This window comes from Chiloscyllium punctatum, chromosome 40 (assembly GCF_047496795.1).
Source record: "Chiloscyllium punctatum isolate Juve2018m chromosome 40, sChiPun1.3, whole genome shotgun sequence".
NCBI classification, from domain to species: Eukaryota; Metazoa; Chordata; class Chondrichthyes; order Orectolobiformes; family Hemiscylliidae; genus Chiloscyllium; species Chiloscyllium punctatum.
Window position 1 is genome coordinate 68,075,828 of NC_092778.1, and position 16,283 is coordinate 68,092,110.

A 16,283-nucleotide genomic window follows, 5' to 3' on the forward strand; every position below is an offset into this window, starting at 1 on the left:
GGGATTAGACAAGGGGGTGCTGATGGGATTGGGATTGGATGTTTAAGAAGGAAATTGAAGGGAACGTTAGAACAAGGGAAGTCAAGAAAGACAACTGTATCAATGAGGCAGAAAACTCAAAAAGGGATCATGCTGTAAGGTTGATGAAGTAGGGGTTGGTGGGAAGGGTGAGGGCAGTAACAAATTAAACATACTATACATGAATGCACAAAGCATTAGAAATAAGATGGATGAGCTTGAGGCTCTTTTGGAAATTGGCAGATACGATACTGTGGGGATAACTGAGACGTGGCTTCAAGTGGACAGGGCCTGGGAAATGAATATTCAAAGCAACACGTGCTATCGTAAGGACAGACTGATGGGCAGAGGGGGTGGGGTGGCCATGTTGGTAAGGGAGGATATTCGGTCCCTTGTTGGGGGGACCTAGAGTCAGGGGATGTAGAGTCAGTATGGATAGAGCTGAGAAATTCTATGGGTAGAAAGACCCTCATGGGAGTTATCTACAGGCCCCCAAACAGTAGTCTGGATGTCGGATGTAAGTTGAATCAGGAGCTGAAATTGGCCTGTCGCAAAGATGTTACTACAGCTGTTATGGGGGATTGCAACATGCAGGTAGACTGGGAGAATCAGGATGGTATTGGACCTCAAGAAAGAGACTTTGTGGAGTGCCTCCGAGATGGATTCTTAGAGCAGCTGGTGCTGGAGCCGACCAGGGAGAAGACAATTCTGGATCTGGTATTGTGCAACGAACCAGAATTGGTCAGAGACCTCGAAGTGAAGGAGCCATTAGAAGGTAGTGACCATAATACGATAAGCTTCAATCTGCAATTTGAGAGGGAGAGGGTACAGTTGGAAGTGACAATATTTCAGTTGAATAAAGGGAACTATGCAGCTATGAGGGAGGAGCTGGCCAAAGTTCAATGGTGCAATACCTTAGCAGGGATGGCAGTGGAAGAACAATGGCAGATATTTCTGGGTATAATGCAGAAGATGCAGGATCAGTTCATTCCAAAAAGGAAGAAAGATCCCAGGAGGAGGCAGGGGTGGCCGTGGCTGATGAGGGAAGTTAAGAAACATATAAAGTCAAAAGCGAAAAAGCATAACATAGCAAAGATAAGTGGGAAAACTGAGGACTGGGAAGCTTTTAAAGAACAACAGAGGATTACTAAGAAGGAAATACACAGAGAAAAAATGAGGTACGAAGGTAAACTGGCCAATAATATAAAGGAGGATAGTAAAAGTTTTTTTAGGTATGTGCAAGGCAAAAAAATGGTTAAGACTAAAATTAGGCCCTTGAAGACAGAAACAGGGGAATATATTACTGGGAACAAAGAAATGGCAGAAGAATTGAATGGGTACTTCAGATCTGTGTTCACTGGGGAAGACACAAGCAATCTCCCTGAGGTAACAGTGGCTGAAGGACCTGAACTTAAGGGAATTTATATTTGCCAGGAATTGGTGTTGGAGAGACTGTTAGGTCTGAAGGTTGGTAAGTCCCCGGGGCCTGATGGTCTACATCCCAGGGGACCGAAGGAGGTGGCTTGAGAAATCGTGGATGCATTGGTGATTATTTTCCAGAGTTCGATAGATTCAGGATCACTTCCTGCGGATTGGACGGTGGCTATTGTTATACCACTTTTTAAGAAAGGTGGGAGAGAGAAAACAGGAAATTATAGACCAATTAGTCTGACCTCAGTGGTGGGAAAGATGCTGGAGTCTATTATAAAGGATGAAATTACGACACATCTGGATAGTAGTAACAGGATAGGTCAGAGTCAGCATGGATTTATGAAGAGGAAATCATGCTTGACTAATCTTCTGGAATTTTTTGAGGATGTAACTCTGAAGATGGATGAGGGAGATCCAGTAGATGTAGTGTACCTGGACTTTCAGAAAGCTTTTGATGAAGTCCCACATAGGAGGTTAGTGAGTAAAATTAGGGCGCGTGGTATTGGGGGCAAAATGCTAACTTGGATTGAAAGTTGGTTGGCTGATAGGAAACAAAGAGTAGTGATAAACGGCTCCATTTCGGAATGGCAGGCAGTGACCAGTGGGGTACCGCAGGGATCAGTATTGGGACCGCAGCTTTTTACAATAGATGTTAATGATATAGAAGATGGTATTAATAGTAACATTAGCAAATTTGCTGATGATACTAAGCTGGGTGGCAGGGTGAAATGTGAGGAGGATGTTAGGAGATTACAGGGTGACCTGGACAGGTTAGGTGAGTGGACAGATGCATGGCAGATGCAGTTTAATGTGGATAAATGTATGGTTATCCACTTTGGTGGCAAGAACAGGAAGGCAGATTACTACCTAAATGGAGTCAAATTAGGTAAAGGGGCAGTACAGAGAGATCTGGGTGTTCTTGTACACCAGTCAATGAAGGCAAGCATGTAGGTACAGCAGGTAGTGAAGAAGGCTAATAGCATGCTGGCCTTCATAATAAGAGGGATTGAGTATAGAAGCAAAGAGGTTCTTCTGCAGCTGTATAGGGCCCTGGTGAGACCACACCTGGAATACTGTGTGCAGTTCTGGTCTCCAAATTTGAGGAAAGACATTCTGGCTATTGATGGAGTGCAGCGTAGGTTCACGAGGTCAATTCCTGGAATGGCGGGACTATCTTACACTGAAAGACTGGAGCGACTGGGCTTGTATACCCTTGAGTTTAGAAGACTGAGAGGGGATGTGATTGAGACATATAAAATTATTAAAGGATTGGACACTCTGGAGGCAGGAAACATGATTCCGCTGATGGGTGAGTCCCGAACCAGAGGACACAGCTTAAAAATAAGGGGTAGACCATTTAGGACAGAGATGAGGAGAAACTTCTCCACCCAGAGAGTGGTGGCTGTGTGGAATGCTCTGCCCCAGAGGGCAGTGGAGGCCCAGTCTCTGGATTCATTTAAGAAAGAATTGGATAGAGCTCTTAAAGATAGTGGAGTCAAGGGTTATGGAGATAAGGCTGGAACAGGATACTGATTAGGGATGATCAGCCATGATCATATTGAATGGTGGTGCTGGTTCGAAGGGCAGAATGGCCTACTCCTGCACCTATTGTCTATTGTCTTGTCTATTGACTGATTGGATTGGGACTGATGGGATTGGGGCTGATGGGATAGGGGCTGATGGGATTGGGACTGATGGGATAGGGGCTCATGGGATTGGGGCTGATGGGATTGGGACTGATGGGATTGGGACTGATGGGATAGGGGCTGATGGGATTGGGACTGATGTGATTGGGACTGATGGGATTGGGACTGATGGGATGGGGGCTCATGGGATTGGGGCTGATGGGATTGGGACTGATGGGATTGGGACTGATGGGATTGGGGCTGATGGGATTGGGACTGATGTGATTGGGACTGATGGGATTGGGACTGATGGGATGGGGCTGATGGGATAGGGGCTGATGGGATAGGGGCTGATGGGTTAGTGGCTGATGGGTTAGTGGCTGATGGGATTGGGACTGATGGGATTGGGACTGATGGGATAGGGGCTGATAGGATTGGGACTGATGGGATTGGGACTGATGGGATAGGGGCTGATGGGATAGGGGCTGATGGGATAGTGGCTGATGGGATTGGGACTGATGGGTTTGGGACTGATGGGATTGGGACTGATGGGATAGGGGCTCATGGGATTGGGACTGATGGGATTGGGGCTGATGGGAAAGGGGCTGATGGGATTGGGGCTGTTGAGATGGGGCTGATGGTATTGGGACTGATGGGTTTGGGGCTGATGGGATTGGGGCTGATGGGATTGGGGCTGATGGGATTGGGACTGATGGGAAAGGGGCTGATGGGATTGGAACTGGTGGGATTGGGACTGATGGGATTGAGGCTGATGGGATTGGGGCTGATGGGATTGGGACTGATGGGATAGGGGCTGATGGGATTGGGGCTGATCGGATGGGGCTGATTGGATTGGGGCTGATGGGATGGGGCTGATGGTATTGGGACTGATGGGAAAGGGGCTGATGGGATAGGGGCTGATGGGATTGGGGCTGATGGGATTGGGACTGATGGGAAAGGGGCTGATGGGATAGGGGCTGATGGGATTGGGGCTGATGGGATTGGGGCTGATGGGATGGGGCTGATGGGATAGGGACTGATGGGATAGGGACTGATGGGATTGGGTCTGATGGGATTGGGGCTGATGGGATAGGGGCTGATGGGATTGGGACTGTGAGAATATGATACTCGTTAAAAGAAAAATCAGCAAAAATTCTGAAAAGCTGTCCATTAAAATCTTGTTGGTTTAAGCTGAAGGAACCTGAGTGTGACCTGTTTGGTGCAGACTGCATACATGAGCCAGCTTCTGTGCAGGGAGAGAGCCCAACAGTTTGTATAAGCCCAGGTCCTCTGCCTGTGCCAGGTTGGTGTCAGGATGGCAGAAGGTGCATGTGTAGCTTGGGGAAGGTGTGTTGCCTACAGCCTGTCGTATGGGAGATGGACATAAAACAGAAACGGCTGCACAAATCCATTGTGTTTAAAGTGGAACCACTCGGTAGAACATAGAACATAAAACAGTACAGTACAGTACAGACCCTTCGGCCCTTGATGTTGTGCTGTTCCTTTATCCTACTCTAAGATCAGACCAATGTATATACCTTTCATTGGACTATCATCCATGTGCCTATCCAAGAGTCACTAAATGTCCCTAATGTCTCTGACTCTACTACCACCACGGGCAGTGCATTCCACACACCCACCACTCTCTGTGTGAAGAACCAACCTCTGACATCTCCTTTAAATCTTCTCCCAAATACCTTAAAGTCATAACCCCTCAGGATAGACATTTCCGCCCTGGGAAACAGTCTCTATTATCAGTATTTGAACCATTTGTAGAAGGACGGTGGCTCAATGGTTAGCATTGTTGCTTCACAGTGTCAGGGACTTAGGTTCCATTTGAGGCCCTGGTGACTGTCTGTGTGGAGTTTGCACATTCTCCCTGTTCCTGTGTGGGTTTCCTCTCACTGTCCAAAGGTGTGCAGGTTAGGGTGAATTGGCCATGGGAAATTGCCTATAGTGTTGGGATATGTAGCTTAGGAGCATTTGTTAGGGGAATGGGCCTGGGTGGGTTACTGTTTGGAGGGTCAGTGTGGATGTGTTGGGCCTGTTTCCACACTGTAGGATTCTGTGGGAGCACTCTTTTGGGAAGGCTGTGAGTATTTATATGGAGCAATCTTCTACCCCCTCCCTCCCCCTCCCTCCCCCTCCCTCCCACTTCCTCCCCCCTCCCCTTCCTCCCCCTTCCTCCCCCTCCCCTCCCTCTCTCTCCCCTCCCTCTCTCTCTCTCCCTCTCCCCCCTCCCCTCCCTCCCCCTCCCCTCCCTACCCCCACCCCTCCCTCTCTCCCCCTCCCTCCCCTTCCATCTCTCTCCCCCTCCTTCTCTTTCTCTCCCTCCCTCCCTCCCCCTTCCTCCCTCCCCCTCCCTACCCCTCCCTTCCCTCTCTCTCCCCTCCCTCTCTCTCTCTCTCTCCCCCTCCCCTCCCTCCCCCTCCCCCTCCCCTCCCTCCCCCTCCATCTCTCTCCCCCTCCCTCTCTCTCTCCCTCTCTCCCCCTCCCTCCCCCTCCCCCTCCCCCTCCCTCTCTCTCCCCGCCCTCTCTCTCCTCCTCCCTCTCTCTCCCTCCCCCTCCCTCTCTCCCCCTCCTCCTCCCTCTCTCTCTCCCCCTCCCTCCCCCTCCCTCTCTCTCCTCCTCCCTCTCTCTCTCTCCTCCTCCATCCCCTTCCTCCTTCCCCCTCCCTCCCTCCCCCTCCCCTCTCTCGCCCCCTCCCTCCCCCTTCCTCCTTCCCCCTCCCCCTCTCTCACCCTCCCTCACCCTCCCCTCCCCCTCCCTCTCTCTCTCCTCCGTTCCTCCCCCTCCCCTCCCCCCATCTCCCTCCACCTCCCCCTCCCTCTCCCTCCCCTCCCCCTGTCTCCCCCTCCCTCCCTCCCCTCCCCCTCCCTCTCCCTCCCCTCCCCCTGTCTCCCCCTCCCTCCCTCCCTCCCCTTCCCCCCCCAGTCTCCCCCTCCCTCCCACCCCTCCCCTCTCTCTCTCTCCCCCTCCCCCTCCCTCTGTCCCCTGGCTAGCTCCATCCTTCTGCCTTGCTCTTTCACTGTGTCCTTGACACTTCTTGTGGGATCTTGCTAACTCTTACTTTCCCCATTTCCACCATTGTCGCTGAGACCAGGAGGAATCAATACAGCTTCTGACAAGGAGCCAGAGTCTTTCCAGTGAAACAGGATCAGCATTCAGCTCCTTCCCAGTGAATAACAAAATCAAACGATTTCTCTAAATGGAGACCTGTTCCACAGGAGTCCGTGCTGGGACCACTGCTGTTTGTGATCTACATAAATGATCTGGAGGAAGGTATAGGTGGTCTGATTAGTAAGTTTGCAGAATGACACTCAGGTTGGTGGAGTAGCAGATAGTGAAGGGGACTGTCAGAAAATACAGCAGAATATAGATAGATTGGAGAGATGGGCAGAGAAACGACAGATGGAGTTCAGTCCGGTCAAATGTGAGGTGATGCATTTTGGAAGATCCAATTCAAGAGTGAACTATACGGAAAATGGAAAAGTCCTAGGAAAAATTGATGTCCAGAGTGATCTGGGTGTTCAGGTCCATTGTTCCCTGAAGGTGGCAATGCAGTTCGATAGAGTGGTCAAAAAGGTATACAGCATGCTTTCCTTCATCTATAGGGGTATTGAGTCCAAGAGGAGGAAGGTCATGTTACAGTTCTATGGGACTTTGGTTCGGCCCCATTTAGAATACTGTGTACGGTTCTGGTCACCACATTACCAAAAGGATGTGGATGCTTTGGGGAGGGTGCAGAGGAGGTTCACCAGGATGTTGCCTGGTATAGAGGGTGCTAGCTATGAGGAGAGATTGAGTAGATTAGGATTATTTTCATGAGAAAGATGGAGGTGAGGGGGGGGACCTGATTGAAGCCTACAAAATCATGGGAGGTATAGACAGGATAGATAGCAAGAAGCTTTTTCCCAGAGTGGGGGATTCAATTACTAGGGGTCATGAGGTCAAGGTGAGAGGGGAACAGTTTAAGGGAGATACGTGTAGGAGATTCTTTAAACAGAGGGTGGTGGGGGCCTGGAACACGTTGCCAGCGGAGGTGGTAGGGGTGGGCACGGTAGTGTCATTTAAGATGTATTTAGACAGATACATGAATGGGCAGGGAGCAGAGGGATACAGATCCTTAGAAAATAGGCGACAGGTTTAGATAGAGGATCTAGATCGGCGCAGGCTTAGAGGGGCTGAAGGGCCTGTCTCTGTGCTGTAATTATCTGTTCTTTGTTCTTTGTTTCCCGTTCTTTATGAAGCTATAGACATTCGGTAAATTGCATTAATGTTTAAAGATAACACATCAGAGTGAGTCAACATTCTGTTACACCCAGAACAATCTTCACCTCTCCTCCCCTCTCCTGAACGTTCAGAGGCTTTTAGAAGATAAAGAGTATATTTGTCATTTCGTAGTTTACCTGAGTCCTTTTTTAATGACATGGTTTGGACTGCAGGTGGTTTCACCTGAGCATTCAGTCCGTCGTGGTTGTTTATTGTCCAGGAACCACCCAGAATCCACCAAGCCACGGACCTGGACTTCAGCTCCCAACTGGGCCAGGAGATTGGCCACTCGCTCGATGTTCAGCAACACTCCGGTTCCACCAGCACTGCAAGCAGATCATACACCTCATGGAGATACAACACTTCTCAAACAGATACCTCCTGGAGATATCTTACATATAGATTATATCCCTCACATAGATATTACGCATATAGAATATGTACCTCGTATGGATATGTTTCTTAAAGTTTGCATACCTCGTGAAGCTACGTTATATACAGATTATACACCTCATTGATATATAACATATAGATTATATACCTCATATGGGTCTTATACATATAGATTATTGACTGTATTTAGATTATATTCTTGAAAGTTGCAAAATTGTGAAGAACATTCACAGACATTTCTTACAAATTTCATTTGTTAGCTCAAAAACTTTTTAATGCATTTTTATTCTTGTTGTAAATATTAATTCCATTAAAATACTCGATGATCCATTTCCTGAAGGTCTGATGTGAGGAAACTGGAATCACATGATCCAACGTTATCTTCTCCAATCAGTTTCCTTTGCTCAGTGCTCCCAACCTGCAACCTCCCCCACCCCCACCCCCAACTCCCCAATCAACCCTGGGCTGGCTCTGAGATGGGAAAGCATCCCCTTTAGGTTTCTGAATGTCAGGAGGTCACTTTAACACTCACAGCCCATGGACCCCTTTAACACGGGGAAGCTGTTGTCATGGAGACCCCCATCACACGGATCTTGATGGCCTGGAAGTTCTCCTGCTCTTACCACCCGCCAAAGGTGTACCATAAGGACCTGAAGGTTGAAAGGCAACACCTCAGGCTACACTGTGAGTTCACCTTGTGTGGTGATCAGCTCTCAGAGAGAGACTCAAACATGGAGCTCTGAGCCATTGCCCACAAAACCTCCAGCTTTAAGCTTCACACCATTTACAATCCAAACTTCCAGCTCAACTTCCATGGTATTAGAAAGCCACAAGGTAATGCCAATAATTTTGTGGGTCAGCTGAGATGACAGTTATGTTTAAAAGGGATAGTTGAGTGGGATAGTTTGGGAATTTGTTGGGCTCACAATCTCTTTCACGCTGAAAAATTAAAGAACAACTGACTTATTCCAGGTCCACAGCGGTACCTTGGATAGTCTCTTGGAAGTCACATTGGAAGGAGCAAGGCAAAACAACCAGATTTCTGGTAAATCCACTGTAAGAAATGGAGGGAATGTGTTCCCCTTCCAACAAAGGAAAACGGAGAAATTACAAATTGGAATGGCCTGGGAAGAGAGGATGGAGTAGTGAATCCTGAATCTGGAAATGAAGAGGTTCTCAGTTTTATTTTGCAATGGGAGACATTGGAAAGGAAACCTAATGTCAGAGGGAAGAGAGCAACTGTTCATTGACATGTTTCTCAATTGAAGGAGTAAAGTTAAGACTGAATTTAGCAGATGGGGGTGGTGTTGCCTTTTATACCCCTGCCCCCACCCTGATGGTGAACTTGAAGATGGGCAGGATATATGAAATACAGTGAGTGGGTCAGCCCAACACGACCCACCATCCCAACTCCCTCCCCACTCTGGGTAGGGCATGGGGAGGGGCTAAGCAGTCAGATTACCTCTTTGACCCATTGGGATCCTCTCTTGCTGTTTGGTGGACTGGCGGGAGGATTGTATTCCAGCCAAGCTGCATGGAAACATGTGACCAGGGGAGGGAAGCAGCAGTGCACAACCTGAATGTACGGTGGGAAAGAAGGAGGGGTTGTTACCCCCTTCAGGTGCGACCACTGCACACCCCCCACCCTTCATAACCTGACCCTCACCCCACTTCCCCATCCCTCAAACCTGACCCCTACCTATAACTGTGCTGAGGTCTCTGACCAAAATCCCCAGCATCGCCCCCCCCCCTCCCCCACACCCCCCGCCCAACCCCGCTCTGGTCAAGCTGCTAATGCTTCTACATTTTTTCTTCTTTGTGGATAAAATGCATAGATTTCTGTTGTGGCGTGATTATGTTTTCCAGTAACATTGTTCAGAGGATGGAACAGGAATGTCCAAGGGGATTTAATGGAGAGATCCAGGGGGCAATGTCACACAGTGCATACGAACATAGCCCTCTGGGCTCTGGGATATAACGGGGAATGTAGCCCAGTATAACAGACCAGGGCCCAGATGTTACCCTGCAATGTGGGGAATTCTCCACAAAGGTATACAGGAAAGCCACACACAGACCAAGTCCTAAACTATGAAAGCAACCAATCCAACACACACAAAAGAAGTTGCATCAAGACACTACTATTCAAAAGGGCCACAACACACTGCAGTACACCAAAAAGAGGAAGAGGAACACCTCTACAATGTATTCGCCAAAAACGGATACCCCCGCAATTTCATCAACAGATGCCTAAGGGAAAGACAACGGAACGAGGACATGCCACAACCCAAAGAACTAGCCACACTACCATACATCAGGAGCATTTTCGAACTGACAGCCAGATTACTGCGACCACTAGGATTCATAACAGCACACAAACCAACAGCCACTCTCAGACAACAACTCACCAGAACGAAGGACCCGATACCCAACATGAGAAAAACCAATGTAGTGTACAAAATCCCATGCAAGAACGGCACAAAACACTACATAGGACAAACAGGAAGACAGCTAATGATCCGTATCCATGAACACCAACTAGCCACGAAACGACACGACCAGCTATCCTTAGTAGCCACACACGCAGATGACAAGCAACATGAATTCGACTGGGACAACACTACTATTATAGGGCAAGCCAAACAGAGAACAGCCAGGGAATTCCTAGAGGCATGGCACTCATCCACAGATTCAATCAACAAACACATCGATCTGGGCCCAATATATCGGCCACTGCAGTGGACAGCTAGAACTGACAACTGGAAGTGGCAGAGACAGGCCACTATAAATACCGGAGGAAACATCACAGAAGCACTTCACAGGAGGCTCCCAAGCACTGAGGATGTCACCTAGACAGGGGACAAAACATCTACAGCACAAATTCCCAGCTCGGCGAACAGAACAACAGCAGGGGGAGGGGAAGCAGAAAGTCAGTTATTCTCATGATGAATTGGAGATAGTAGCATTGACTGGGAGTTTGGAGCCTCATCCTAATCCTTTACCACTCCGCCATTAACATATTCACATTGCACTCACCCATGTGTTGTGAAAAACTAACCTTCTTCAGAAATCATGTTGTCTCCAATATAATCACATCTGTTTGGGCTAAACTAAGCTGACCATCACAATCTTATCCAATTTTATATGGACCAGGCATTTAAAAGATTTCAAAATGATTGGGTTCATCATCTTTTATAAAAATAAACCTTCTACATAGAACATAGAACATTCCAGTGCAGTACAGACCCTTCAGCCCTCGATGTTGTGCCGACCTGTGGAACCAATCTGAAGTCCATCTAACCGACACTATTCCATTATCATCCATGTGTTTATCCAATGACTTTTAAATGCCCTTAAACTTGGTGAGTCTACTACAGTTGCAGGCAGAGCGTTCCACACCCCTACTACTCTCTGAGTAAAGACACTACCTCTGACACCTGTCCTATATCTATCACCCTTCAGTTTAGAGTGACGTCCCCTCATGCGAGCCATCACCATCCGAGGAAAAAGGCTCTCCCTGTCCACCCTCTCTAACCCTCTGATTATCTTATATGTCTCAACTAAGTCACCTCTCAATCTCCTCTCTAACAAAAACAGCCTCAAGTCCCTCAGCCTTTCCTCATAAGACCTTCCCTCCATACCAGGCGACATCCTAGTAAATCTTCTCTGAACCCTTTCCAAAGCTTCCACATCCTTCCTATATGCGGTGACAGGAACTGCACACAATACTCCAGGTGCGGCCACACCAGAGTTTTGTACAACTGAAGCATGCCCTCGTGGCTCTGAAACTCAATCCCCTGACCAATAAATGCCAACACACCATATACCTTCTTAACAACCCTATCAACCTGGATGGCAATGTTTCAGGGATCTATGTACATGGACACTGAGATCCCTCTGCTCATGCACACTACCAAAAATCTTACCATTAGCCCAGTGCTCTTTATTCTTGCTGATCCTTCCAAAGTGAATCTCCTCACAGTTTTCTGCATTAAATTCCATTTGCCACCTCTCAGCCCAGCTCTGCAGCTTATCTATGTCCCTCTGTAACCTGCAACCTCCGTCTGCATTCTTCACAACTCCACCGACCTTCATATCATCCCCCAAATTTACTAACCCATCCTTCTAAGCCCTGATCCAGGTCATTTATAAAAATGACAAACAGCAGTGGCCCCAAAACAGATCCTTGCGATACACCACTAGTAACTGAATTCCAGGAATGAATATTTCCCATCAACCACCAACCTCTGTCTTCTTTCAGCTAGCCAATTTCTGATCCAAACTGCTAAATCACCCTCAATCCCATGCCTCTGTATTTTCTGCAATAGCCTACCATGGGGAACCTTATCAAATGCTTTACTGAAATCCATATACATCACATCAACCGCTTTACCCTCATCCACCTGTTTGGTCACCTTCTCAAAGAACTCAATAAGGTTTGTGAGGCACGACCTACCCTTCACAAAACCATGTTGACTCTTCCGAATCAACTTATTCCTCTGTAGATGATTATAAATCCTATCTCTTATAACCCTTTCCAACACTTTACCCACAACTGGAGTAAGGCTCACTATCTATAATTACCAGGGTGGCCTCTACTCCCCTCTTGAACAAGGGAACAACATTTGCTATCCTCCAGTCTTCTGGCACTAATCCTGTAGACAATGTCAACATAAAGATCAAAGCCAAAGGCTCAGCAATCTCCTCCCTGGCTTCCCAGAGAATCCTAAAATAAATCCCATCCAGCCCAGGGGATTTATCTATTTTCACACTTTCTAGAATTGCTAACACCTCCTCCTTGCGAACCTCAATCCTGTCTAGTCTAGTAGCCTGTATCTCAGTATTCTCCTCGACAACATTGTCTTTTTCCAGTGTGAATACTGACAAAAAATATTCATTTAGCAATTTCCCTATCTCCTCTGACTCCACACACAACTTTCCACAACTGTCCTTGATTGGCCATAATCTTACTCTCGTCATTGTTTATTCCTGACACATCTATAGAAAGCTTTAAGGTTTTCCTTAATCCTATCCACCAATGACTTCTCATGTCCCCTCCTGGCTCTTCTTAGCTCTCTCTTTAGGTCTTTCCTGTCTAACCTGTAACTCTCAAGTCCCCTAACTGAGCCTTCACGTCTCATCCTAACATAAGGCTTCTTCTTCCTTTTGACAAAAGATTCAACTTCCTTAGAAAGCCACGGCTCCTTTGCTCAACCACTTCCTTCCTGCCTGACAGGGACATAATTATCAAGGACACGCAGTAGCTGGTCCTTGAATAAGCTTCAAATTTCAATTGTGCCCATCCCCTGCAGTTTCCTTCCCTATCCTAAACATCCTAAATCTTGCCTAATCGCATCATAATTGCCTTTCCCCCTAGCTATAATTCTTGCCCTGCAGTATATACCTATCCCTTTCAATTACTAAAGTAAACATAACTGAATTGTGGTCACTATCAGCAAAGTGCTCACCTACCTCCAAATCTAACACCTGGCCTGGTTCATTACCCAGTCCCAAATTCAATGTGGTCTTGCCCCTTGTTGGCCTGCCTACATACTGCGTCAGGAAACCCTCCTGCACACATTGGACAAAAAACTGACCAATCTAACGTACTCAAACTAGAGCATTTCTAGTCAATATTTGGAAAGTTAAAGACACCATAACAACTATCCTGTTACTCTCACTCCTATCCAGATTTATCTTTGCTATCCTTTCCTCTACATCTCTGGAAGTATTTGGAGGCCTATAGAAAACTCCCAACTGGGTGACCTCTCCTTTCCTGTTTCTAACTTCAGCCCACACTAACTCAGTAGATAAGACTTCAAATGTCCTTTCTGACACCGTAATACTGTCCTTGACCAACAATGCCACACCTCCCAGTGTTTTACTACCTTCCCTGTTCTTATTGGAACATCTAGATCCCAGAACCTGCATCAACCATTCCTGTCCCTGCTTTATCCATGTCTCTGAAATGGCCACAACATCAATGTCCCAGGTACCAACCCACGCTGCAAGTTTACCCACCTTCTTCTGGATGCTCCTGGTGTTGAAGTCGACACACTTCAAACCACCTTCCTGCCTGCTGGTGAACTCTTGCAACCTTTAAACCATATTTCTGACCTCACTGCTCTCAACCTCCTGGACACAATTTCGGTTCCCATCCCTCTGCTGAATTAGTATAGACCCTCCTGAAGAGTATTAGCATATTTCCCCCCTCCCAGGATATTGGTACCCGTCTGGTTCAGATGAAGTCCCATTCGTAGAGGTCCCACCTACCCCAGAATGAGCTCCCATTATTGAGCAACCCAAATCCTTCCCTCCTGCACCATTCCTGTAGCTACATGTTCAACTCCTCTCTCTCTCCATTCCTCGCCTCGCTAGCACGTGGCACGGGCAACAAACCAGAGATAATAACTCTGTTTGTTCTAGCTCTGAGCTTCCACCCTAGCTCCCTGAATTTCTGCCTTAAATCCCTATCCCTTTTCCTACCTATGTCATTGTTACCTATTTGGACCATGACTTGGGGCTGTTCCCCTCCCCCTTAAGGATCCTGAAAACATGATGCAAGACATCACGAACCTTGGCATCTGGGAGGCAACACACTAACCATGAGTCATTCTCGTTCCCACAGAACCTCCTATCTGTCCCCCTAACTATGGAGCCCCCAATGAGTAATACTCTGCTTATCTCCCCCCTTCCCATCTGAGCAACAGCGACAGACTCTGTGCCAGAGACCTGTGCCCCATTGCTTACCCCTGGGTAAGTTGTCTCCCCCCACAGTATCCAAAACAGTGTCCTTATTGTTGAGGAGAACAGCCACAGGGGATCCCTACACTGCCTGTTGGTTCCCTTTCTGTCCCCTGACTGTAACCCATCTACCTCCTTCTTGTACCTGAGGTGTGACTATCCTTCCCTTTTAATTGTACTTATTTTTATTTTGTTCTTTCAGGGATGGCCAGTATTTGATGTCCATACCTAAACAGAGTGGCTTGCTCAGCCATTTCAGAGGGTAGTTAAGAGTCAGTGACATTATTGTGAGTCTGGGCCAGATCAGGTAAGGACAGCAGATTTCCTTCCCTGAAGTACATTTGTAAGCCAAATGGGTTTTTATGACAATCAGCAATGATTCCATGGTCACCATTACTGAGATTAGTTTTCGGTAATCCATGAGCCATGGTTTATGAATTGAATTTTAATGCCATTTAACTGTCTGTGGTGTGATATCAATCCATACCTGGAGACAATTCCCCTGAAGCTCAGGATTATAAATCTAGTGACATTACCACAACACCATAATCTCCTCTGTATCAGTTGTAAGAAACCTGCCTTAATTAAATGAGCCTTTTGCGAGTAGGTATAAAAGTATTGAATAAGAATTTGATCTGCACAGTATGAGGCCACGTCTTCAGAGAATCTATGGAGATTCCCTGGAATTGTCTCGGTCACCGATTACCTTTGCATGCTGACATTCCAAGGTTCTGGGATCTTTTTGTACATCCCGTTATCTTGACAAGTGCAGGCAGTCCCTGAGCAGTGAACAGATTCAGTTCTTGAGTCTGTTTGTAAGTATGCAGGCCAGTATAAAATAGCCAATCGGAGTCTGAGGAACTGTTCATACATCAAATCTTTTCAATTAATGCACCCTTGTATAGGATCTCATTTGTAAGTATGATGGTTTATAAATCAGGGGTAAGAACCAGCAGTTGTTCCTGATAAACTGTAGATATTTTCTAATTAACTTGCTCAGGGATGTTATGACACACCTCTTGAGCTGATGGGTCTTTAACCTAGACCTCCTGTCTCAGAGGCAGGGACACTGCCACTATGCCACAGGCTAGCAAACTGTAAATTAAGCTTGAGCTGGGAGCCGGGTAAAATGGGGGCTGACCATTCTGATGGGCAGATCCTTGTCCTGTGTCTATCGGATGGACTCACCAAGTCCCCAGGAAGAGGCTCAGTGACAGGGGATAGTTCTCTCCTTTATTATTTTGAACACCTCAGAACGGCTAGGAGAAGGTCAGGAATTAAACTGGGAACGTTTTATTGAATATTTCCATTTCTGGCTCGACAATGGGGGAGATATGGAGATGCCGGACGGTTTTTATAATAGATAAAGTAAGTGCTGACCCTACAAGGGATTGGAAGCCCGTGATATTTAGCAGCTGGGGTAGCACGGTGGCTCAGTGGTTAGCACTGCTGCCTCACAGCGCCAGGGTACTGGGCTTGATTCCCACCTTGGGTGACTGTCTGTGTGGAGTTTGCACATTCTCCCCGTGTCTGCGTGGGTTTCCTCCGGGTGCTCCAGTTTCCTCCCACAGTCCAAAGATGTGCAGGTCAGGTGAATGGGCTGTGCTAATACCTGCAGCAGCATTAACCATCATCATTATTAATGTCCAGCGTTAATGCTGCTGGATGTTAATGCAACTCATGGCTAAAGCTGCAGGAGGTTAATGCTACTGCAAGTTAATACTGCTGGGGGTTAATCCTGCTGGACGTTAATGCTGTGGAGGTTAATGCTGCTGGAGGTTAATGTTGCTGGACATTAATGTT

At 47.3% G+C, this 16,283-nt stretch overlaps 1 protein-coding gene across 2 annotated transcripts in view; it reads right to left on the reverse strand.

Annotated features, from left to right (window-relative positions):
* The window catches only part of LOC140464728 (carboxylesterase notum2-like), a 61,299-nt gene that overhangs the window by 24,521 nt on the left and 20,495 nt on the right, over positions 1 to 16,283 (reverse strand). For both annotated transcript variants that reach the window (XM_072560195.1, XM_072560194.1), the window contains exon 8: positions 7,484 to 7,672. In XM_072560195.1, coding sequence (XP_072416296.1) covers positions 7,484 to 7,672 — 189 coding nt within the window. The remainder of the gene's footprint in view (positions 1 to 7,483; positions 7,673 to 16,283) is intronic.